The 27,276-nt window shown below is 41.4% G+C and overlaps 1 protein-coding gene across 1 annotated transcript in view; it reads right to left on the bottom strand.

The window, feature by feature from the left end:
- The window catches only part of kcnh1a (potassium voltage-gated channel, subfamily H (eag-related), member 1a), a gene marked incomplete at its 5' end in the record, with an annotated part of 56,117 nt that overhangs the window by 18,764 nt on the left and 10,077 nt on the right, over nucleotides 1-27,276 (bottom strand). Inside the window, 6 exons of the mRNA XM_079511735.1 lie at nucleotides 5,952-6,223; nucleotides 7,373-7,530; nucleotides 22,256-22,648; nucleotides 23,077-23,195; nucleotides 25,687-25,815; nucleotides 26,169-26,275. Coding sequence (XP_079367861.1) covers nucleotides 5,952-6,223; nucleotides 7,373-7,530; nucleotides 22,256-22,648; nucleotides 23,077-23,195; nucleotides 25,687-25,815; nucleotides 26,169-26,275 — 1,178 coding nt within the window. The remainder of the gene's footprint in view (nucleotides 1-5,951; nucleotides 6,224-7,372; nucleotides 7,531-22,255; nucleotides 22,649-23,076; nucleotides 23,196-25,686; nucleotides 25,816-26,168; nucleotides 26,276-27,276) is intronic.

Genomic DNA, 27,276 nt, shown 5'->3' with positions numbered 1-27,276 from the left:
CTACTGACAATATGACACTGCAACTCGCACGCAGAAACTCACAAAAAGAGCACACTGACAGTTACGACAGGTCTTTCAGAAAAACCCTCAAACACTGTTTCATATCCTTGTGTTTGTGTGAAACACAATGATATGAAACAGTGTTTGAGGGGTTTTTCCTGAAAGACCTGTCATAACTGTCATATTTTTTTTTTTGGCTGTCTCATTTTAAAGGAGGGGTTAATAGCCTCTACTAGCAGAGTAAGTAGGTTATAAGCGACGAACATTTGAAAAGGAATATTGTCAGCTATTACATTTAGACCCGAAACCCCGTTGACCTCAGGATACATCACTGAGGATACGTCCATGCGATGTATTTTTCAGTTATAGTTCTTCTATTTATAGTGACTCATAGGAATAGACTATGTGACAACCAGGTATAGTCTGGTGACCACCGGAGAGATGGGTGACAGCCGGAATGTAGACGGCACCCGGGTGAGCAGTATGGGTTAGCGCCCCAGCCTGTGTCCTCCGTGAGGAGGAAGCCCAACAACCCTCGGTGAGGCCTTTAGGAGGGCCATGCAAGCAGCAAGCGGAGCCGCAACACCATTGCCCTGCGGAACCATTGCCCACCACTCCTGAATGAAGTGTCTGGTGCTGGGACTCGGTCCTGGGCCTGAGAGCAGGAGTGGACCTGGTGAGACGTAGGAGGGGCCCGGACAGGAGACAACCCACAGAGCCTAGACCTTCCATGCGCCAGAAGTGTACCTCCCAGCCCTGGCAGAGTATAGTTCTGGAGTAGTTGGTGGTTTTGCCCTAGTAGAACTGATTGAGGGTAGCTACTGGGACGTAAGTCGGGACTTGATCACCCCGGCTGGGTCGCCTGAGTGAGGGGTATGATGTTGGTAGACCCGATACCCGATTGACCTCAGGATACTGAGGTCACTGAGGATACGTCCCAGGTGCATCCATGCAATGTATTTTTAGTTATTTATTGTTTTACTTTTTTCAAAAGGAGATGGCTATTTGCTTTGTATTGTACAGGGAAAAATACAGTACCATCCTTGACTGAGCAATTTCTCATTTGGATCAGCAATAGCAATCTTTTCTGAATGCGTTTTTATAGAAACACATTCTATCCCAAACCCATCTGAACTGACTGCCTTACCATTGAGGAAACAATCGTATAGCTGATCACCTCCGGCCTCTGTGCTAAGAACATAACTAAAGTCCCATCCAAATGTGCGCTCTGCCCATCCAATCAAATGTTAACAATAAATGTTAGGTGGAATTGAAAAAATCACACCCGTGTGAAGTGAGGGGAGCTAATATATTAAAGTCTATCTCATGTTGATTAGGTGATGTAATGGTGATGTAAAACAAACGGTGCGAACACAAACATTAAACGCCATTAACAATAAAGGGACAATATGACGTAAATGACACATTATGACGTACATTTTCCCTTCATTGTCAATGCATTTACAGAACAAACATTGAGCTAAAGACAAACATTAAACCTGTACATAGGAGGGGCTAGCGCCCCTCAGAAATAGCAGAGGATACTTCTAGCGGACCTACCCTTTCTAACTTCTGATGGTGTGGACACTGGGCAGCCTACAGCCTACCTCCTATTGTTCACTTCAGAGCTCTGGGGCTCCAAATGTCGATGTAAACGTTTGAAACATAGGTGTACTCTCAGACGCCTCTTATCAGTACTGTAGGCTTAATAGTTTCCTGTAAAGGGATTATATCAAAATGTAATGATAAAGCCTTTAGATAAGTAAACACTCTCCCCTGTTTGAGTGCCTGACAGAGTCCTCTGGAATTCCAGGAGGTAAATGTAACATTGCCGACCAAACTGAATTACTTGCTTGCATACAGTATCGCAGGATCAATAGAAATACAGTTACAAAAGCGCATATTGAAACAGAGGCTTTCTGGTAAAAGAGCTGTACTAAGCTGTAAAAATCACACTGTAGCTGTAGTATAATATTATACATAATCTTTCTAGGCTTTAGGACAAAAGACTGGACCCCCAAGCCTCAACAAACTCTGCCATCGGACAGGAGTCCACTTAAAATGGGCAAAAAAACAACGAAAACGTGCCCATCTCTGATGGATTAATTACAGTCTCCAGTGTGGTAGTGGAGGTTACTCTCACCGACCAGGGAGGAGAGACTAGACTCCAGGAAGAAACAGCTACAGTAGAAGGGTGCAGCTTAGTACGAAACAGACTGAAGCCAAACAACATGGCTGTGGACTTCGACTGCAGGGAAAGTTGGCCTGTGTTGATTCAGCTGATCACTCTGTTTCACATTCGATGTACAAAAATGCTGTTATTGGGGAGAATGTTTTAAAATTCACCATCAAAGCAAGACTGAAGTATTACCAACCAAGTACAATCCCAAATACACCTGATGTTGTTTTTGTTGGCACAAGTCACAACTTCACAAGGATGTCCTGATTCTGGAGCTGGGATGTGTCTTTGATTTGTACATGGACTAGGCATTTCAAAATAAACATTCTAAGTACCAACCATTACATGGAATCATAACAAACCTGGGGTATCAATGTAGATTCGCCATACTGATATTTGGCAGGCTGGGCCATGTATACTGACCTAAGTGACCTAGCTGGCATGACAAGAGCAAGAGAGCAAAGAGATCCCGCACACTGTCTGGGACTTGCAAAAACGATTCTCAACCAATTTAGACCTGAGGCTGATTCTAAAAACGCCTTCTAAATCCAGCCCCTGAATCGCAATTGGCTAGCCATGCCCATTCAAATAAAAATCACACCCGTGTGAACTGAGTGGTGTAAGGTCTTATATAGCCTGATCAGCTGTGGTCTGAGGTAATGTCTGACGTAATGAAATCACACCCGGGTGAACTGGGTGACCGTAGCAACCATGCTAATTTTTTGGTACGAACAGACAGACAGACAAACTAACAAAGCCAGTTGTAGGAGTGGTTTACACCACTCAAAAATATGTTCTTGAATAATGAAGTGAAATTAAATGAAAATTCAGGCCAGTATTCAGGCTAGGCGGGTGGACCTCTGGCGTCACTCTGACATAAGCATAAACAAACCCTGACCATGTCCACGTCACTCCAACCTCCGATACACCCAGGACCATGGCCACTTCACTATAACTCAATAAATCACCATACAAACCCGATACACACTAAACGACCGATGCGTCCATGCACCGAAACACGTGTTGACAATGAAAGTAGAATTTACGTCATATGTGTCTAATCAAATCAGGTTTTTGTGGACGAGAAAAATCGACTTTTCTAAACATAGTGCAACTGTTTTAATTCAGCTCGGGGCTTATATATATATATATATATATATATATATATAAGCCCCGAGCTGAATTAAAACAGTTATATATATATATATATATATATATATATTATATATATTCAGTTGTCATCTTTTGGTGACATTTAATATCTTGTATATGATTGATAAGAGCGTCCCTCACTTCACACAGGTGTGATTCTTTTTGTTCCAGACAGGACCAATTTCTTTGATTTGATTGATTGACATTTATTTGTGACCTCAAACAAATGGTTCTGTGACCTGAAAATGGGTCCCGAACCACTGTTTGGGAAACACTGAACACTGCATGATTTCGGTCCTAAACAGCTGAGTAGAATGTTTTGCTCAACGCAGTATACACACTCCCCTCTCCATATAATTATGAGCGTGACTGAAATGTAAGATTTATACCCCCAAGGCCCAACCAAAACTCTGAATCTGCATGATTCACGCAAGTCACCAAAATGTGCAGTGTATAGCACTATCATGACCCCATTGTGGTTATTCTTAGAATGTGTAGCATTAGCACCTCTAAAGTATCTTGACTATACTTGCATACATTTCTTGTTCTATTATGTTCCAATAGTTCTTTCTCACCCAAAATGTAAATCCTGGCTATATGCCACTGCCCAGAATGTACTGTATAGCCCACTTTAACCCCGGGGATAGTTTGTACATAATGGAGAGTTTAGTCCCTCCATACAAATAAAACATCTCAAAGTTGTGTACTTTCACTATAATCATTTGCTCACCTAAGATGTGCGGCTCCACCTGCCTGATCTCCTCCTCTGGCTGTCTCTGCCCTGGTAAAGTTCCTGATCAAATCATGCATGCATGTGGTTCAGAAGCAATCAGTCTATGGCTAATTTGCAAATAAATTATGTTTATGTCAACAGCTTTGTTTTTGGCTATTTTGGGGTTGCAGCTGTGCTCAGCCTCTCTTCAGACTGACAGTGATCACTTGTTCTGTCAATCATGAGCGGCAGCTATAGCTCCGTCAAAGTTGAACAGAATTTAACTTTGGATGATTGCTGTTCAAAAACAGACCACCTGGCTGTTCCATTGGAAAAATGGAAAGCACCACATTAAACACGCATGTTTACTTTGCTAAACAATAAAAAACAGTGTTGTGCACAGCCCATACAGTTGAGCTGACTGACACTGGCTGCTGACTACTTGACAATGTGGTAGAAGTGGATGTTTAGCCTCTGTTGTTTCTCTTTTTTAAGAGGCAGAGCAAGAATTGTTTTTGCAAGTATGTTTGTGTGCAGACCTGGGAGAGGTTTTACTGGCTCAACTGTACCTTGAACAGCAATTGGAGATTCAAAGCAGTGTAAAAATCCATTGGATTTCTATAGTTTCAGATAGTTGGAGTCACACTGTCACTGAGACCTCAAACAGAACTTCTAGAAGACTTTTGAAAATAATGCCATGTTTAAAGTAAAAATCACATTTATAAGCGCGCTTAAATTAAATTAATTCTTCAGTATCAAGGTGATAAAACAATGTTAAGTATGTTTTGAGCTGGAAAGAGGGTCCAGAGTCTCTGGGATAAAATTAGAGATGTCCCAATACCGATACCAGTATCGGAACGCTGCCCGAAATCCCCTTATTTGGTCATATCGGGTCATATCGGGATCGGCGAATATGCCAGTCTAACCACCGATCCGACACAGGGCAGACACTATGCCAGGTAAATAAAATGTTTGGGCATGTGGAGTTTGCTTTCGAGTTGCCCAAACTGCAAGTGCAAGTTTGAGTGAGAAGTCTGCTATAAGCACAACACGAGATATGTAACTAGATAGCTATAAACACAACACGAGATATCTGTCTCTAAACACCTCCGCTCGGCTCCGTCTCTCTCCCCTTCTCTCTCCCTCTCTCCACACACACAGTATAACACCACACGCACGCACCTACGCACGCACGCGCGCACGTGCGCAACATGCACACTCAATGTGCAGTGGCTCAGAAAGCTCATTAACTCTAGAAAGAATATATATAAAGAAAACACCTGCAGACTTTTGACGCATGTTCCCTACGGTTCCAAAGCTCCGAGGTGGAAAGCCTGGTGACGCATCGCGATGTTAGTCAAAGTGTGTGTCAAGTTAGGCGAATGTCAACCCTTGACTTCCGGTCGGTGAACTTCCGGTCGATCCCGATACCACTAAATTGTGGTATCGGGATCGGATCGGGAATGAAAAAAGTGTATCGGGAATTCGGGACATCCCTAGATAAAAGAACTTGTAGAAATTGATAGAACAAAGTAAGGAATAGACTATGACACATTCACAGTCCACTTCTCCACATCAAATAGCCTACATATGTAAATAAGATGCAAGCACCTACAGTAGCAAACCTGTTACTTGGACTTCCTACAGGACTGCAGCACACCTAACGAATTAGATGGCATGCTATCTTTGTCACATGCAAAGGTCTCCTCCGTACTGAATTAATGATATTGCATTTATTTACTCAACTACTTCAATGGACTGTGGCTTTAAAAGGTATGATTAAGTACATTATGTGCTCGGCTGTCTGTTCAGCCTGAACAGACAGCTGAGCACATAATCATTTGCCCCTATACAGCCATCTGATGATATATGAAAGAAGAAGTACATTAGGACTTCATTGATACTCACATCCAATCATCATCATGGCCACGGCAAAGATTTTCTCCCCATCTGTAGTCGGAGCTATATTTCCAAAGCCGATGCTGGTCAGACTGGTCATGGTGAAGTATAAGGAGGTGATGTAAACAGAGTCTTTGTTAGGGCCACCCTCCCATTTCCCTGAACCGCTGGCATTGAAGCGGTATGGCGTTCCCACTGTCTCGGCTAACATGTAGAGCCAGCTGTCCACGCGCACAATGTTGGTGTCTTCATCGATCACCTCGTAATCGCCAATGCTGTACCTGTGTGAGGGAAATGTATTAATATTGCATTTCATAACCAGAGGTGGCGTTTCTCTAAATCAAGTTCATGTCTCTCTTGTGTTGCATGCAGCTGCAGCTCTTAAGTGATACAAAGTGGTCATTAATGCATCCGTCTCCATTGGTGTGTGTGAGGCTGTCAATTATTCAGTTGAAAGAGAAAAATTGGTGTCATAACTCGAAATACATGCTACATGGTACATCACATACTTCTATTTTTTACCAAAGTATTACTTGGCTCGGGAGGTGCTAACCATGAGAGTAGAGAGATTGTAACTGGGGTTAAATCGGTAGAAATATTACAGGCTGAAAATGTTGCGAAGCTACGCATTTTGAGCTTGTAGATCTGTAGCCTCGGAAAACGCAGGCATTTTGTTTTCAAAGGAAAAAAATAAGCCTGGGTAAGCCAAGCAGGAAAAGTGGCATAGGAGTGGGAGTGAACCTTGTATTTCGCTAAACCAATAACGCACAGAGGGGCGTTGCTCCAAATTAGGCGACGCCAGTGTTCTCTGCTGTTGTACTGGGGACGGGAAGGGAGGGGAGGAGGAGGGGAGCGGGGGGAGGGAACTAGGGGAGGCGGGCTCAGGTTGGTGAACCAATAGGAAGTCAGAGTCGATTTCCAGCGCTAGATTGTTCCGTCCTTCTATGGCCAGAAAAGCATAGGTCTCTTTCAGATTAGTAGATCTGCTACTTCAGGGGCGCCCGGTGGCCTAGTGGTCCAGGCGCATGCCACAAATAGGCTCTGGCCTGACAGCATGTTGCGTGTTCGAGTCCTGTTCATGGTCGACTTTTGCTGCATGTCTCTCCCCTTCTCTCTCTCCCTCTTTCCTGTCTATCTTCACTTGATACTATCAATAAAGGCAGAAAAGACAAAAACAAATCTTTAAGATCTGCTACTTTAGCTGTTTTTGAATTTGAATCCTGAAAAGTAACAGTTTGGGACATAATGGTTTCCACCCGACAGAGACGATAATATGAATATAATAACCTCAGACGATAATAATATACTACCATCATTTTACCCTGAAGAAGGCAGTTAGCTCTTTGGTTTTCATTCCTCTGCGTCCATTTCTGCTCTACAGCAATGAAATATAATATTAAAGGACATGCATGTTTTCTGTTTAGACATACCAAATGCAGGCTAGCCAGTGGGCGGCCAAGCCAAAAACACACACCAGCAGCACCAAGACCGCCGCCCCATACTCAATGTAGTGGTCCAGCTTGCGGGCGACCCGACCCAAACGGAGCAGGCGGACCACCTTCAGTGAGCTGAAGAGACTGCTAATCCCCTAAAGGAGGGACAAGGGAAGAAATGGAGAGAGGCACATCATGTCACTGTGGGCTCCATATCAACGATGGGGAGAAAGCATGCAGTGAAACCTACTTGCCCTCTCAGTGCACTATTAATGAGCCATTTTAATGCCATAGCAACGCCAGCCCAGACATTCTCTGGAAATCTCCCATATGCCGGGCAGGAGACCTCTTCACCAGATTAATATGTACCGCAGTTAAACCTGCAGTCATTTCATTGCACCAAACGTTCTGTCACCTCATATTGTTCAAACCTCCTGAGCCAGCTAAATAGTTCACTACACATATTGTAATTGTTTTTGCCAGGCCGTCAGGCCGGGAGATGAAGACTATATCCATTTATATTTTTTTCCATCCTTCATTGCCGTCGGGTTCTCACGCCTTAGTCTCTCCCTTGAGGAAGGAGGCAAGGTTTGGATACGAGGTTGGAGGAATCGATCAGGTTCAACATAAAAATGGGAAGCTCCTCGCTCCCTGAAGTGTTATTTTGAAATGACGGCAATTGCTTTCAACATGTTACCAGTTACACTGGTAATTGCTCAGATGTCATGTTGTACTGGACGATGTATTTTTGAGGGGTGCTAGCCCCTCCTATGCCCAGCTTTCCGTGTTTGTGTTGAAGACGAGTGAAGACGGAAAAGTGAGAACGCAAATAGAGGGTATGCGTGTGACATCATCATCCCGGAGGTTAGGCGGGAATGCCTACTGAGTGACAAAAATCTACTTTCTGGCCTTGACAGCCCATACATCCAAACAGAAAAGTCCTATTTGATTGCATTAAATTACTTTAAACAACATTCTGCCATTTACTTTATGCATGCGCATACCCTCTATTGTGATTGGCCAGCGTGATTGGGTGGAACGTGGGAGATGTACCATTGGTTGAGCATCACATAACGATTGTGCCACGGGGGACAGCCGTTGTATATGTGGCTGGTAGAGAGATGTCAGACACTGTGCAATACTCGAGAGATATAATATTTTGACCTCTTAAGCTACGCCTGTGGCTGATAATAATTGTATGATTGGCTGAGCAATGTAGCCTACATATTGATAAAAGTGAGGGCAGAAAAGGGAAGAGGGAAAAGTGAGGACGCAAATTGTAATTGGCCAGAATGAGATGATTTATGATAAGAGCGCCCCTCACTTCACACCGGTGTGATTTTTCTCTATTATGCATAGGAATTGAGCTGTTTGACATACGTCCTCCCATAGATCTACCCATGATGCACGACAAACTGCAGGATTGTGTAAATAAAAATCAATCAATCAAACCAAACCATTATTGAATTTGTAAGTATAATCACATTATCAGATGGTCAAATGTTTATAATGAGAGGTGCAATTTGTGAAAAGGAACAGAGGAATACAGAGTGAGAATAGGATACATTTTATTCCTAAAAATAAAGACATGAACAGTGTACAATATTCTACAACAAACCTGTGATAATCTGTAGGACTTGCAACTACTAACAATAAAAACGGCTGAATGAATAAAGCAGCTTTGATCACTATTATTCAGAGATGTATTTCAGTATCTCGTCCAGTCTAATTAAGTGGGACACTTTCACTCTCAAACCTTGTACTGTAACTATAGTATAGGGTAAAGAAGCAAATAGTTCTTAGCATTCTGCTTTTTCATGTTTACATGATTAGAATGCTAACGTTTCAACGGCTCCAAATCATCCTTTTGAAGTCTGCAGAGCTGTTGTATTCCATCTCCCAGACATCATAATTAACATCCCATATAGCCCAAGGGGACGGTCCAATGCAGTATCCAATACACAGATATCAATTCTTAAAGGCCAGTCCACTATACGACAAAACAAACTGATCACAAACACATTGCTCACATTAACTGCCATCAACCTATTGTCCATCTCCCTCTCTCACTCACTCACTCTCTCTCCCTCATGCACGCACGCACGCACGCACGCACGCACGCACATACACACAGTGTACTCATGAGCTTTACCAGACACCTGAGAAGTAGAGAGAGAATTTGGAGAAAGTAAAGTAGAGTAGGCTTAGCCTACTACGCTATAAAACATACAATATTATAATCAGTGTTGGACAAAGTACTCAGCCCCAGTACTTGAAAAGTATAGATACCCCTGGTCAAATCTATTATTTCATTTGGGAGAATTCCACGGCCACATATTTGTGCCCATGGAGCGCACAACTTTGTGCGCCAGACCGCCTGTTAAGGTGGCCAAATCATACAAGTCATAGAAAGTACTGTATGCTGTATGATACTTTGCGGAATAAGCGGAAGTGCCGTTCACGGCTGTATTTGTCATGATACGTCACTATCTTGACCTGCGTTTTCAACCAAGCTCTGTGGCTGTTCGACTACTGGCCATGTATTCTATTTTATCAACACTTCCCGTTGTTTTCCGAGGCGACCCTGTTGCACTTTGACGCACCTCTCATACATTCCGGAATACTTTCATTACCGTAAGCAATGAAATCCTTCATTTTGTTGTTACTTTTGGGTCAATTTATTAATTTAGCCAAAGAAGCCATGTAATGTTGTCCTGACGTCTCTCGCTCATCCCCTGGGATTTGGACGTTTTCTCTATGGAGAATAACATTGGGTCATCTTAAAATCATCTCATATAAGCAATGTCGTCCAAAAATAAACAAACTATCTCTGCGATACTATATCGTTTACGATAGTCACTCATATCTGATACATATTTGATGTCTGTTTCTGGCGAAAAGTTAACTCATTTCGTGGCAGTTGATTATTCATATACATGAGTATTTAGTTTTGGAACACAGTTCTTATTTGACGCGATTAAAAAAACAAAACGTCTATGGGAATTCAGAATGGGGAAAGAAATCGCAACCAAGATATGATGTGTAAATTCCCCCAGCCTTTGATGCTCTATAGGAAATCAATGGGGAGCAGGTCGTTATTGAGAAATAAACCCCTTCAAAGTGATTATTAGACTCCTCCGCTAATCACCCTGTCATGGTTTATTTCTCCCCATTGATTATCCCTTCCATAATTGGTCCTCATAATGCTCATTATAATATGGTAAAACTTTTGTCTATACCTGGTCTGTCTCAGGGGAGGGATGTGGACAGTTCAGAAACACGCCTACGCCTACTGCAGTGACTTCATCATGAGCATGACCCATTATATAAAGATAGGTTGAAAATGTTTTTGAAGTATTCAAAAGTGCTTTTAAAATGCTGATATAATAATAATAATAATAATAATAATAATAATAATACAATTAACAAGAAATTGAGTAAAATGTCTTTATAATATCAATGCATTGCATTGCTGTATTAAAATGTTTCCCAAAAACGGATTTTCCAGAAATTTCCAAAAAATATTAATAATCCTATATATTAAAACTGGCTAATAGGAGGACCGGCGGACCTCGCTCTGACACCACTCTGACTCAGGCATAACCATAAAAAAAACCCCGATACACTCATACTGTACATATAGGCATTGGAGACCCGGTTGTCCAGCGCCACAGATTTGACCGCTATGCCCAATGAATATATGGACATATTCATGTATGGGATTGAGCGACTTCACTCCAGGGACTGCGGTGCTCGCCATCGAGTTGTTCGGTACGTATACGGCCATGCCAAAATATGAGCATATACTGATGACATCAGGGATCTCCATATATGGACATTAACCCATTTTGACCTGAGGACGATTCTACAAATGCCTTCTAATTCAGACAGTTTTCTGAAAAACCCATGTTTCTGTGTCAGTCGTTTTCCCCAAAACTAGATGTATTTGGCCGTCGACCCCCATCTGAAAATATAATATAATATATAATATATAATATATATTCAAAGATTTCAGGCACATTTTCACGAATTTTCAAAAATAGCAGACCTACAAGCTCATAGCGTGCCACTTGCTATTTTTCAATAGCTAAAGTATAACATGCTTAAAACACCAACAGGGGTTCCCGCCCAAAATGGGTTAAAGGGACACAGGTAGACAGACAGATACAGAGATCTCTATATATGGGCACAAAGGGGACACAGACATATGGGTACAATGGGTACTCTGACAAAGCCTCCGATGCTATGACTGCAGACATATCAGTCGGATCGGCGTGCAGTGCAGGTGTGTGAGATCTGCGTAGTGGCCCGAACCTCTAATAGTCAAAATAGCAGATACAGTAAGTTACAAGTTCACAGCGTGTCGCAATGCAATGCATATAGTGAGCTTATTTCAAATAGACTTGAATTGTATGTATTTTCCCTTCCTAGAAATGTAGTAAAAAGTAAAATAATTATCTGTCTTTGAAATGTAATGGAAATAGTGGAAGTCATCCAAGTATCCAAAAATACAAATACTCAAGTAAAGCACAGATAGGCCTACTCAACCAGTGAACCACTGATTATAATATAACAGGTTGACATGCTATGGAAACAATCTGGCCTTCATGTGTCTGTCACTGTCTAGTTCAGGACAGCCCTGTCTGCTGTTCATATTCCAGTTCAGGACAGCCCTGTCTGCTGTTCATATTCTATGTGTCACTGTCACTTGTGAGAGCTCCATGTGTGGGAGCTGTTGTTTAAAATTGATAATGGCAGGAGTAGTCTTCACCAGGCTGGTGCAGCTGGGAGGCAGTGTTGTATCTGTCAGGCTGTAGATGGCTGTGTAGATTATAGATTTGGTTTTATCCTGTCAAGTATGCGATTTGTCTCATCAAGCCGGAATGGCTGGGAGACGGTGTTCGTTTACCCTGTCCTTCTGACATATGGGTCGGTTGGGGAGGGGCGTTTGGTCAAGGGCAATGCTGGTTGGATAGGTGTGGGGCTTTGTGCGCACACTCCCGGTGAACTGGGAGGAGCCTCCACCCTCTGTTTTATTCAGGGGCCTTATTAAAGGGTACTGAATGACTGGATTTTGTATATTGGATCAGAAAATGTTGTGAGGGAGTATTATATTGGACAATGTGATCTGTGTTTTGTCATTTTCAAGTCTGTCCCTGTTCCTCTATTCTTAGATGCTTCAAGAATACCGGTAATCTTAGTTGCTTTGGTTTGACACAACATTTTTGTTGTATGAGGGGGAGGGGGGAAGTCGAAACACAGCCGAAAGCCGTACAACAAATGTTGTGTCAAACCATGTGACTTCTATTGGAAATGCATTGGGGCGGCCATGACACTTACCCTTTGTTTACATCTAGCATGCATCAATGTTGTATGCTAGATCGAAAGGTGTGAGTCAGGCCTTAGGCCTGACTCACACCTTCGCATCTAGCATACAACATTGTTGGATGCTAGATGCATGAGACTTGTCTACTGATGCACGCTGGCAATGCATTCCCAATGGAAGTCACATGGTTTGACACAACATTTGTGTTGTATGGCTTTCGGCTGTGTTTCAACTGCCCCCCACCCCCTCATACAACACAAATGTTGTGTCAAACCATGTGACTCCCATTGGAAATGCATTGTGAGCTTGCATCAGTCAATAAGTCTCATGCATCAGCTATACATCAATCTGTTGCGAAGGTGTGAGTCAGGCCTTAGTCTGCGCAACCTCATGGTGATGATGATACACTGTAGGTCGCTTTAAAATTTGGCCTATAACTCTTGAACCATATGTCTACAGAAACAAAAATATTGTACCTGGATTCCTTGGACCAACTTCCCATCTGTGCCTGATTACATTTTCTGCCATTTTGTGTTTTCTTCAAAACACAAGTTTTTGCTACTACAAAACTCACTCACTCAGATTTGTCATATTTAATTCTTTGTCTATTTCATTAGAATCCATCCTGGTAGAGATCTGCGCTCAGGGGAGTGGACTTTTCTAGTTATTTCCTTTGTTTGCTCTGGACAAGGGTAAAAACCTGCTTCTAATCAGACTTCTGTGTTTACATAAAGCTAAAATGATACTGTGTGGATACTGGACCAGCTACAGTACCAAACAGTACTGTGTGGATACTGGACCAGCTACAGTACCAAACAGTACATAGTGCTGCACAATCTCACCGGAGATGGAAGAGGTTACACGACCAGCACCCTACAGGAAATGCCTACTCAGCTCCTCCGCATATTGAAACACCCTCTCAGTGATAAATTTAAAGAGACAACACCAATCGCATCAGTGTGCTGTGCCGTTAGTGAGTGTATAGGATTTCTTTCCTTTGGTGGTGGTGGTGTGTGAGGGGCAGAGGGGGTGGTATTGATCTTTCTAATGTGCTGTGGTGTGCAAGGAGCACACGACTGCACCACTGATGTCACTTGATCTGACCTGGCTGCCAGTCGGAGCCCTCAGCCTCCCTGACATCAATTTACAGACGAGAGGTGCCAGCTCTATTAGATTAACAGTAAGGTTATTATGGATCTAGATCTGAAGTCATTATTCCTAAACTCCATCAAATCCTTTTTGGAAACAAGCAGGCTTGTCATGGTCATGGTATCCAGTCAGTAAAGTCAGTCACTGAGGACTTTGTTAACGATCGCATATTAAGATTTATTTTCTTTTTATTATTTTATTATTTATTTTATTTTTTCAAATGGCAGATGTCATTCATGAATTGAAAGTTGTGCACATATAAGATTTGCTTTGTTTTCTTATAACTTGATATCCAACAAAATATCCAGCTATATTCCTTATAATTTATTTTGATAATCAATAACACATTTATGACATCTGGCAATCGTTTTAGCTCTGCATATGCATTCGTTACTTGGTGCATTCATTGCTTTGGTGATTGGTCCGGTTTTCGTGGTAAATCAGTGCAATAAATAAAGAGGTTAAAGCCGATCTGAGGCAGTGTAACGAGGTTAATAAATTCTATTGTTAAGGAGTTCCAAGGATGTTGGTCTACTCTAGAACATGGCAAGCTTTACTATCACATGTTCTAGACTATAATAACTTCAAACCCCCAACCACTCCCATAACTGACTAGTTACACTATTTCATATACAAACTAAATTCTATTTCACACTAATGTAATGACTTAATTGAGTCAGTTAGGAAATTAGGAAAACAAATAGAAAAAGTGCTCCAGGCCAGGTAGATTATCGACAGTGGGCCAGCAATGTTTGAAATTCAGTTATTGTAGAGGTGAGAGGAATCGCTGCATTCATGATTTGAGGCATTTTGTTCAAAACAAGCCACTCCTGAAAACTTTAGATGCCAATCACGGTGGAATATTAACCGGTCGATGTTGATCACATGATAATGTGTACCGATTTGCATGATCTTTGGACAAAATCTGTAGGAGTAATATAAAAACATACTGTATAAACAAAAACGGCCTCCTGGTGGCGCTATGACAGGCCGATGTGAAATAATTGGGACGGAGGTTCTGCTCTGGCATCCAGAGAATGTGTGTGCACAGTTTCACATCGATCCGAGTGCCGGAGATTAGCTGTCCAGTGTCCACAGATGGACGGACAGACACATGGACGGACGGACGGACTGACAGGGTGCAAAACATAGTCATGATGACCACACCTTTGACCTGGCGGAGACAACAACAAGAACAATGGCCACTGAACACATACAGGCATGAAAATATGCTACTTTCACAAACAAACAAAAATAAGAAGTACACTATATACTTTTAGTATCATTTTAAAGGTATATTCAGTGATTTCACTTAATTCAAATATCACTTATTTTTTCTTATTTTTTGGATAATCCTCCCTACTATAAAGTGTGCTGACCATATAAGGAGTTCCTCCCTGTCCCCAGTGAGCCCCTGGGATCAAAACACCCTAGTTTCGGTTTGGGCTTTGGGTGGCAAAGACTTCATCCAAACAGGATGAGAGGGGCCTTCCTCCAATCATGATCGAGTGGGGCGGACCTTGGTGCACGTGCTGTTGGTCTGTTGTACTTCCCCCACTGTAGTGCGTGCATGTGCACATCTTGTTACCAGGCGGACCAGGGTTTTTCCAAATCACCCAAATCACTGAATGCTCCTTTAATATAGTGTACTTCAATAATGTTCATACCAACAAACATATAGTTTGTGATATATCCTTAAGATGTGAAAATAAAATGTATTGCAGAGTAATTGTTCTAACGAATTTGATCATAGAAGTAGTACAGTAAGTATATGGTCACATAAATCAGTCCTTGGTGTGTGACAGAGCTGTGTGGAGGAGAGAGAACATGAATCATGATGGTATATATTCTAATCAAACTGAAGCCTACTTGAGTGACAGCTTGGTGGTTCCAATTCTTCCCATCACGTCCCATGCATGAGAACAGGCAGGAGAGGGAGGGGCCATGCAAACAGAACAGAGGAATAAAAAAGAAAAAAAAAGACGAAAGTGAGAGAAAAGACACTTCATCAATAATAAGTGGTGAATTCAACGATGACAAAAGTAATATTCAATAAATGTGCTTGCTATTGAACATGATACAAATAAGCAAACAAATAAGAAAAAAGACAACACAAACATAATATGTAACAGCTGCAGACCAACAGAGATGAAATTGTAATGAAGTGCATGTCCTGTACAAACCCAGATTATCTAGAGGTTAATCAATCAGAGAATCAATGCTTGGAAGTACACACAAGCCATGAAGCCGACAGAAGTGCTCTTGACCAACACATAACTCTTTCAGGAGCAAACCGGTGGATGAATGGATAGTGAATAGTGTACCTGAAGTTACCAACCATAAGGTTGTGACATCTCTGGTTTGACTCCAGCAGGAACTATGTGTTTCATGTGTGGATTCCACACATGTCTTTCACCTCTCTGCCCTCGGCTTGCTGTCTCTAGTCTACACTCTACTATCTGAAGAAAATCCCGTTCCAATGCCAACCTAATGCAAATAAACGTGACAGGGCCTTCTCAGTTGCCACCCCCCCCTCCCCTATATGGAACACATTCCCAGCTCACAAGGCTGCTCCCACCCTCACCATGTTTAAAACCACACTCAAAACCCACCTTTTCCCACATACTCTAATCCCCTACCTAATCATAAAGGCCCTTTTTTGCCTTTCTTTCTTCTTTCTATAGTTTTTAAACTTTTAACTTGTTTTTTCCTAATAACATTGCTTTCATTTTGTATAGACTATAGTACATGCGTCCACGTGTGTTGTTGTGTTCGATCGCTATGGATAATACTGTTAAATGCTCTCCATTGAGTAGAGGCAGATAAAGAAAGCCAGGACGCAATGGTTCACAACATTCTTACTGTACAATACATGATGAGCTGTGTGAACGCACAAAAAATAGATACACTACTTATGGAAATTAATGGATCTCCTTTTCTCTCCGTTTCTCTCCCTTTCTCTCTCCTCACAGCTTGTCTTTCTTTGGAGACGCATAGCAGGATTTTTCAAGTGCTTTAAAATGTTTTGTGCCGTTTGATTACAACTGATTACACAGTTTCTTTTACCATTGTCACTTAAATTGTTTTTCCAAATTTACGAAATTTTAAAATGTATGGATTTCGATTGCAATCAGTGTGAGAGTATTGTGAACCACCTCTGCATATCTAAATTCGAATGAGGTACTGTGTAAATACTAAGGACACGTTTGCGCTCTACGTTAAAGACTAGCTTATACCTGGTCTAAACACAGTACACAAACTCTGGGCATAAGACAGCAGTGTGCTCTGCTAGTGCCAGACCACACATCATTTTAAGACATCATTTTGGCCGAAGGGTGACACTAGACAAAAAGGCCATGGGGGCACCACAATCAGTATGGTTCACCGTTCACCCCAAAATCGGCCAATTAGATTGGAAATTCGAGCCTAAGGTTGGCAATAGAGGAAAGGCCATGAGGGTCAACAGAATCAATAGGGGCCATCCTCTGGGAGCATGTAATTGCACAGCAGATTCTATGGCAATCAAGTTAATCTTTTTGAGGTATGCGTGATGGACGGACCGACTGACATTGCTATTGTTAGAGCTATAGTAGTCATAGCACTTCATAGTATATATGTACAGCATAGTATAGCATAGTATAGCATATATGTGTAGTTTATATGTATAGTGTCATTATTGTCTCCACCAGGCCGAAGGCATGGGGAGAGAGTATGTTTTGCACTCCGTCCGTGTGTGTGTCCGTCCGTGTGTCCGTGTGTGTGTGTGTCCTTCCGTCCGTCCGTTACCAGCTAATCTCCGGCACCGTTAACCCGCTCGATGCCACACTTTGCACACACACTCCCTGGATGCCAACGATGAACCTCTGCCCCACATTTTCCAGAACGGCCTGTTATAGCGCCACCATGAGGCAGCTTTTCACATGTTTTACCTAAAACTGCACCGATCTGCGTGAAACGTTGCATGCACACTCCCTAGAGGCCAAGGACAAACCGTTGACCTGCATTTTCCGCATCTGCCTTTTATAGCGCCACCAGGAGGCCGACTTTTGTAAAACACATTTTTTGATATTACTCCTCCAGATTCTGTCCAAAAATCTCACAAATCGTTACACACTATCTCTATGGTCATGTGCTCAAGTCGGATCTGTCCGATATTTCATATTCCATCCTAATTGGCTATAATTAGCTTTCACAGTTTGCAAGATTGCCCCGTTTTGAACAAAAGCCTCAAATCATGAACGCAGCATGCAATTTACGTGAAATCTTTCACACATTTTCTTACTAGGCTGAGGAATATATCCCACCCTTTTCACATTGGCCTGTTATAGCGCCACCAACAGGTTGATTTTTGCAAAACACATTTTTGGAACAAAATGCCTCAAAAACATGTTTATATTAATCCTAAACATTTTGCCAAACATCTCACACAGTCCTATATCCTCCTGGTGGAGACCTGTGCCCAGAAGGGCACTTTTTCTAGTATAGATATGTTCTAGTTATAGTTTATATGTATAGTGTCATTATATAGATATGTTCTAGTCACGTTCTTAGCTTACGCATGTTTCGCGATAAATGCTTTTTACATATGTGATGTATTCCCATGCTTTTGTTCTTGCTTATTGTAAGTCGCTCTGGATTAAGAGCGTCTGCTAAATGCCTAAATTGTAAATTGTAATTGTACAAGAAATTCAAATACGATAAACATGCCTAACATCATGGCATAACAGTTATTCTGAAGGGAATTCCATGACTTCATAGTGATTTCAGATGACAACAGGCCAGTGTTTTCCTCCCCTTCTCCTGACATCTGACTTGTAATGTGATTTGTCTGACCTGGGGCCTCTTGACCCCATCAGCGATTAGGCTGCTGATATGTTGAAAGACTAGAATGAAGTAAAGTGCTGCACCTGCAACTACTGCTCACATGAGTGCTGATGACTGCCCACAAGCAAGTCTTTTAAGCGTGACCACAGCATTTCACAGTGCCTTGTGCATTGGAAGGTGCCCCCCACCTAAGAGCTAACATACACTCTGCTGGCCTCTGACTGACACATTGGGACATTAAAAGCAATGACAGCATTTTACACACATGCTCTGTCCCAGAAATACAGTAGTTTCACACACGCTTAAAACGCAGGCACATTATGTGCTGGCACATACACACTATGATCCATAGATGTAACGAACACTGGCAAGCAGAGCCCAGAGGCTACATTTAGAGTGTGTGTGTGTGCGCGCAAATTTGTGTTTGTCATTCATTTCAATGTATGCATAGTACAGGCCAACTCTCTTCAGGCAGAATGATGACATCTCAGAGATGGAGGTGAATTTCAATCAGATGCAGGTACAAGTGGTGTTGGTTGTAGGCGTATTGTGTGAATGTATATGTCATGAAACAATGCATACTGATATCTCTGAGTTTCCTGCAAACACGAGGACTCCACCTGTAAAATGAAGCTACATGAATAGACAAGCCATCCAATGCCCTAAAGCTGAACAACATTTGTAACAAAACCAGCTAAGTGTAGTTTCTAATACTTACTTTACAAGCCTTAAAAACGCCAACGAACAACACAAACAGTACAATGCAATATAAAAGAGCAATTTGTCATTATGAGGTGTCGTCAGTGCAAGTCTAAGATGTAATATCCTATTGTGCTGAATATAAGACTACTTTTGCGATGGAAATATCGTATTATAATCGGGGACTTGACTATTTGACATTCAATGTTCTTTTCCACAAATGAGTCTTGAAAAATGGGGGTCGTTTTATAATCAGTCGTCTTACATTCAGCACAATACGGTAAATGTTAAAGTAAGACAAATTGACCGAAATACTTGCTTGAGAAAGTATAATTTGAAAGAAACAACTATTCTGTTTTGATAAATGTAATAGCAGTGATGCAATGACAGACTTTGGCACTTTCATTTCATATCTCATGTAATGACTAAAACTAAAAACTATTTCAATTAAAGTTAAAGAATGACTTTAACTTGTATAATATTGAATATTTTAATTTACTTGTAATAATCCTTTCCTTTCTGATCATGAACTGGATCCCTGCTTTCATTTATAAACTGTATTGTACTGTACTGTATGTTTTTATTTCTTTAAAAATAGAAATAACATTGAGAATGCCCAAACCGTTTGTCTATGAGCAATCATTGGCCGGACTTTCGTGAAAGTTGTTAGAAATTATCAGTAGCTGAAAATTCATCAGTTGCCTCCCCTGAAGAGATTATTATTTTCGGGGGGAAGGGCACAATCAAAATGACATAATCAGTCAAAGGGCATATTTTAACAATTGCAGAGTTTGGACTCTACTGAGTGCAATCTTTGTAGTTTATTAAAAAAACAAATCACTTTTCCTTGAATAATTCTTAAATTACAACCTGGTCATGCAAATAAAGATGTTGAATTTTTGGATTGTGTACTGTACAGTGGCGTATCCAGGAATTACGTTTTGGCCAGGCAAGATATGTTAATTGTCGTCTCCCCGCGCACAATCGTAGCACTAAAGGTTTTCAAAGAGATGTACCTGCCAGACGAGTAGGATACAAAGGCTGAAAGGCATGCATTTGCATTACAATGGGTGATTGAGGGTCGCGCTCTACCGCAACGGCCAATCAGCTGTCCATTTTAATAGTTCTCTTGTTTTTGTCCTCTTTTTTCTCATTGTATGGATTTTGGCCGGGCCAGAAATGGATTTGGACAGGCTGACGCCTGCCCTCGCCTTATTGTAGATACGCCTCTGGTACTGTAGCTACCTTATATAAATAAAGATTTTGACAATCATCTTTATCAGTTGCTTCTATGCTGTAGTGGGAAATATTCACTCCCACTACATTGTATGGAAAAACATGTCTCACGTCAGTCACACTTTTAGCACATACTGTAAACAAACAAACACAACATATATTAAAATAGTCCTGTTACTTATTTGGAGCAAAGTGAAATGGCTCTATTCATCTTTTACCTTTTGAATTTGACTTACACCAACAACTCTGTCTCTGATCCAATGAATTCTACCCCATCTTGTTTACACCCTGTCTTGTTTAAACCACAGCGACTGAACAAAAACACTGACACTCTATCTACCTATCTACTGTACCCATGACAACACAAAGACTTCAAATTGCACAATCCATTTGTTTAACGTGAAAATAGCCAAATATTCTCTTAAATTTACATTTCAGGCCACAATGAAAACAATTACAAATAAGTCTCATACGTAAACGTATGAGAAGAGCGTGGTACTTTGTTTATTGAGAGCTGAGAGCTCCATAACGCAATGAGGCAAATTGTTGCCAAAATGTGCCTTTTATGACAGTCTGTTATCATAAAGGATTTGTGAAAAGGGAACAACTTTAATAAAGATATTTGGTATATCGGCAGCAATTTGGACCAGGATAAATTCTTAGTTTTAGATTACAATAACCTTATAGTCTGAATTTACAAAACAGATTGTTCTGTTTAGAGTAAGTCTGTTATTCTGCACATACGTAGACATGCATGGCCATGGGATACATTACCTGCCGCTCCAGTGTGGGATGTCACATTTTGAAACTGTGAGTATCACCTGTGAATATTTGGCATATACAGTACAGTAGCACTGTAGCACTCTCTCAGCCACCACAATGTTGCACTGTAGTGATGATGAGTTAAGGAAGGGGTTCCGAAACGGTGGTGCGTGCACCCCTTGTGGTGCGCGAACGCCCTCTAGGGGGTCCGTGACATGAAAAGGGTAATGGCGGTTTTATGTTATTTAACACAAACTGCAAAATCCGGTAAGACACTGTTGTAAGGAGATGTATAGAGCAGCTGCGGGAGTATACAGCAGCTGCATGTCTCTCAGTGCAGTGGCATTCTGTGATTATTTTGCCATATCATCTTTAAAGAATTATCATTTTCGGCCAAATACAACGAGACTGAGCGTTGGGGGGTGCGTCAGCTAGGTCAGGAGGTAACAGGGGGTGCACAGCCATAAATATTTGAGGACCAGTGAATTAAGGGATAGAATAATATTGGTTTCAAAGGCTAGTACAAAAGGTTCGTGGTTTTAAATCACATGCTGCACCTTCCTAACAGTTCCCCAACGGAGCAATGTAGTTTACAACATCAGGACTGACATGATAAATATTGACAAATGCTTTGAAACCACAAATGGACATGGCTTCCTCAATAAAGAGCTATTTCAGCTGATCTGTATAAATAAAGGTCTAATAACAAATGACCCAAACATGTCAGAGACAGACTGATCTGTTCATGATTAATTAATGGGTTACCAAAAACTCTCAACTATCCCTATCCCACTGACTACACTGTGGTAGAAAAACATTTTCTTAAAAATATATAAAAAATATATATTTTCCCCATGAAGTTCCAAAGAAAATTATCCACTAACCTCATCTACGTTCTCAAAAGCATTGATGACATCATAGGGCAGGCACGACAGCAGGTCAATTACGAACCAGGTCTTCAGGTAGTTCATTCGAATCAGCTTGGGGTCTGAGATGACCTCGCCTGCAGGTCCCACAAACGTTGTGTGAAAGTTTAGGACGATGTCCACCAGGAAGATGACATCCACGATGCTGTCCACCACCAGCCATGTGACATTGTTCTGCTTGGTCTTAAAGGAGACATTGTAGGGCACCATGATGGCTGTGTAGAAGGTGAGGATGAGAATGACCCAGTCCCAGGTGGTCTTGAACAGGCAGTAGTGGAGGATGATGTGGGGGGGCGTCTTGGGGGTCTCCTGCTTGTACTGGGGTAGAATGTCAGAGCCGAGCTGTAGTACCTGCCAAGAAGAGCGCATTCCAGCTAATAAATTAAGTAATCAGACATAACTGTACAGAGGCCAAAAATACCTGGGGGACAGGCATGGGCCTGGACACCTCTGCTTCATCTGCTCAAGAATATCCATCCTGTTTGGGTAGCCTAAAATAAGCCACTAGCTCACAGTCACTGGCATACCACGACAAAGCTAGAGAACCGAATCCAAACATACATAGTTTCTATTAAAGGACATGTGTATTTCAGAAGCTGATTATTCTGGTCTATAGAAACGTATGTTCATGATAAAACCCATACTGACAGCAGTTACAGGGCACTATTTCATCAACCGGATTCATCATCTGAAGTCAAGATTGCTTTTCCGTGAACTCTACGAAACAAAGCTCTACTTTTTCCTCGTCATTCATAAAGTAACTTATCAACATGCAGTACCTCAGCTAAGCGGGAGTGCTTGTGGACATTCTCTCCCTTGTGAACTGTGGGCTGCAGCTGTTGTAACACGCCTCTGCTGCTAGTTAGGGCACGAGTCAGACGAGCAAACTTCCCCCAACCTGAGGATAAACATATCAGGAACAATGTGTCAACTCATAAGATGATAATTTCTTCAGATCAGATATTTTCTCTTAGACATTCACAGATGCAATCACAAAATATAAAAATGTGCATAATATAAACATACTGTACCTCAACTTTACATTCAGTTCGCAAAGTTGTGTGCATGTTAATATAACATTCACATTTTACATTAACCAATTATGAAACCACTACTCAGTACTCTTTCTTACGTATGATGTTTGGCTTCGGTTTCTATTCCCCAAAAGATCATTGGAAGCACATTTACATCGAATGGGAGTGGCCTACCTGTAAACTACTACTAAAATTGGGCTTACAGACATATTGTAATATAAGAGATCTATGAAACAGACTATGGCTGTGTGTATAAAATGTGAATTAGATAGTTTAAATACATTATATTGTATCTAGCAATTCAATTGGTTTCTTTTTGCATGTATACAGACAAGGGGAAGTAACATACTGTAGTATTGGGAAGCATGGGTAAGGGTTTGAACTTTGAACAAATCTGGCAAGAGCTTTCCTATTCTACCCCATGCAGATTTTAACCTGGTTTCATTCGCAATGCTGACATTTTTACCATTGAGCTAATAGAGCCTGCCTGCTTGCTCAGGGGATAAATTGAATCTTAAACAATCTGATCTTGTGTCTACACTCTACAGTAGGTGAGACATGACCTTTGACACAATCTAAATGTCTCAATAGAAGAAAAGGGAGACCAAATATAACCACTCCAATTCTATAAGTTATATTGTATTAATGACAAATCCTACCATACAGACTGGACAAAATTAAAATGTATTCATAAAAAAGTGATGAGTTAACTACAGTATATGAGACCCAGGTGGGCTAACTATATGGAACCTATATGACAATGTCAGCTGGCACAAGATGCTTCACACTTGGGTTACTCGTGTGGGCTTTAAAGTGGTTCTACGTGCGCATTAGGTGTGCCCTAGGTAATTTGATGCGACACCCAAGTGGACCCTAATTGGGCTTGTCCATGTGGGTTTTAATTAGATTCTACCAAGGCCCTAGGTCAGCCCGAACCTGCTCATTTCTGTGGGGTTGACATGGTAAACTGGAGATGACGTCAGGTTACACTTTTTCTTTTGGTTATGCTGATTGGCTGAAGCGGTTGTTTGTCAACACTGTAGTAGTCCCGTAACCAGTAGAGTCAGACTCCATTTGCATGTATGGAAATGCAATTTCTGTGACGTGGCCAAAAAAAGGCCTTTTGACGAATGAGTGTGAGGCTGTGAGCTTCAGTTCCTGAGTGATCCTCACGGCTCGCTACCATATTGCCGAATTTCGTGAAAAACGACAGCACAGAACGGGTTCGACTCCCGATTCCGATGGCTCTCCCCATTTCCTGTCAGCCTACTGTCTATCCCTCCATAAAAAAATAAAATAAAGGTGAAAGCCACAACAAAACATATATAAAAGATGGGACCAGATGGGACCAAGCAATAACAAAAAATCACACCCGTGTGAACTGAGCGGTGCAGGCTGCTCAGCAACACCACTAGCTGGCTGCAGTTATAGTTATAGTGCTCAGTGTGAATGGCCCTTTTAGGCTGCTCAATAGTGCCACTTTAGATCACCCAGCGGTATTGCAGCTGTTCGTACACACAGACAGACAGACAGACAGACAGACAGACAGACGAGGCAAAGTGCCTGTTCAAAGTGCCTGTTATCGCTATATGTTTTGTACAAATTTTCACGTACAAACTTCTCTTCAACTGGGATTTCAGATAATGGTCCATAGATTGTGTGTAGAAGATAGATTTCACACAAAGGGAAAATGTATGGATATAAAATAAGTAAACAATGCACTGATTCTCTGGCAAATACAGACATTATATTTGAACACACGTGTAGTGATGGAAAAAACAATTGAACCCCTCTCTTTGTCTTTTTTCTTCTTAACATTGTTAAATACAACGCACATGTACTTGATCACCCCCCCGGCTGGTTCACCTGAGTGAGAGGTATGATGTTGTGAGACCCGAAACCCAGATGATCTTAGGATACATCACTGAGGATACATCCCAGGTGCATCCATGAGATGTATTTTTGTTTTAGTTGTTCTATTTATAGTGACTCATAAGAATAGACTACGTGACAACCAGGTGACCACCTGAGAGACGGGTGACAGCCGGAATGTAGACACCCGGGAGCAGTTTGGGTTGGCGCCCCTGGCTGTGTCTTCCGTGAGAAGGAAGCCCAGCAAACCCACAGTGAGGCGATGTATTTTTGTTTTAGTATTGATACAATCGATTATTTGCAAAACGATACGATACAAAGTCAATGTTGCTGTTTACATTTCCATATACTTCGATGCAGTTACTAGATCGTTACACCCCTAGTTGGTACTGTAGCATTGTCTCACAATGCGAAATGTAACTTTGAAACACATCTGACGGGAGATATAGAAACCAGACAGGAGATTAATTTACTGATGCCAACCTTTGGAAGAGTCGTCCTCAATGGGCTGTTTGAAGGCTGTGATGTCACTGAACTGGCAAAGAAACAGAACAACCTTCTCTTGTTCATTGCGAATGGGAGCAATTTTTACAAAGAACCAAACAGGTGTCCCTGAAACAAAAGGGAGAAAAAGATGATTGATACTCATTTAATCAGACAATGGTATTAAATAAATCAAGCCCGAAATCCATATTGCACAGCATAAGTATAATGTTGAAATTGTACTAGTCTTTCAGAACCTGAAACATTTCTAGTAACACCTGCTGGTAGAAAAAGGTTATACCATGCAAGTGGATATAAGTACATGGTCTGAATAATTCTCAACCAATTAGTACTTCTACAGAGCTAGAAATGTTATGGGCTGCCTTTGAACCCTGCTGTACTTTACAGAGGCCAGGAATACATTTGCATAATAAGAGATTGGGGAAAACACATTTATCTCTCCACTTGACGAAGCTACTTACTGTTCTTCTTGTACATTAGTATTTCAAATGAATTCATCTCATAGTTCTCAAACGTTAGTCGCACTTTCTCACTTGTGTCCTTGTCTGTGAGCTCCCCATACATGAAACTGGAAAGCACAAAGGAAAATAACATTTTAAATATTTAATAGCCATTTGGCATAATGAGAAAAGCAGACATTCAGGCATCTTTGCACAGCACTGCAACGCTTAAATGTGTGAATTATTTTTGTAACAGAAGACAGATTTTCTGAGGGTATATTTTTTGTTCTATTTTGTGCCGTTTATTTTATATATCAACAAATTACATTGAGTAAAATTTGATTAATGATGGTTGAAATAAATCATGACGGCATAAGAAAAATGTTTCTGAACGCCTTAATTGGCTTTATGCAAAATAACCTCACAAAAACGAATGAATGCTGAATAGAGGGTCAAGCAGCAATGAGCAATCATTTAACCTCACACTGTACCGACGTTCATCTCACTTTGCTAGTTAATACCATCCTTGGTAGCACCATGTTCTAGCTTGATCTAAATATAACTGAGTTATATGAAATGCAAAGGGAAGGATAATATTAATTAGACTATCTGACTCTTAAGAGACTGTTCAGAAGTTGTTGATCCAAAATCATTGACAAAGCCTTGCTAGCAATATTCAGTAACACATGGTCACAGCATTGCTTTCAACTATAGATAAAAGTGTGACTGCACAGAGGCTTGAATAGACACATCAATTTAGCAACTCAGTGGCCTTGTAGTTATTGCCCTGAGACTTCGAGGTCAGGGGTTAAATTCCCGGCCGAGTCATACCAAAGACTATAGAAATGGTTCCAATGCCTCCCTGCTTGACACTCAGCATCAAGGGTTGGATTGGGGGTAAATCCTGCAACATCATGTCCTGGGGAAGTTTTACATCAAGCTGCCTCACGGCGTGAGGCAGCTTGATGGCTCCTGGCCTGTGGGACACATGGGTCTGGAATCGTTGGTTCCCAAGGCTACTTACTTATTGCTTTATAAAAGGTTTTTGTAAAGCAGTAAGCCACACCTACAATAATATTCTTCTTAGACTGATGCAGTGGCATAGAAGCTAAGAGTAGGAACAAAGTGA

Source organism: Electrona antarctica, assembly GCF_951216825.1.
Source record: "Electrona antarctica genome assembly, chromosome: 10".
Taxonomy (NCBI): domain Eukaryota; kingdom Metazoa; phylum Chordata; class Actinopteri; order Myctophiformes; family Myctophidae; genus Electrona; species Electrona antarctica.
This window is presented reverse-complemented; position numbering and strand designations above follow the sequence as displayed.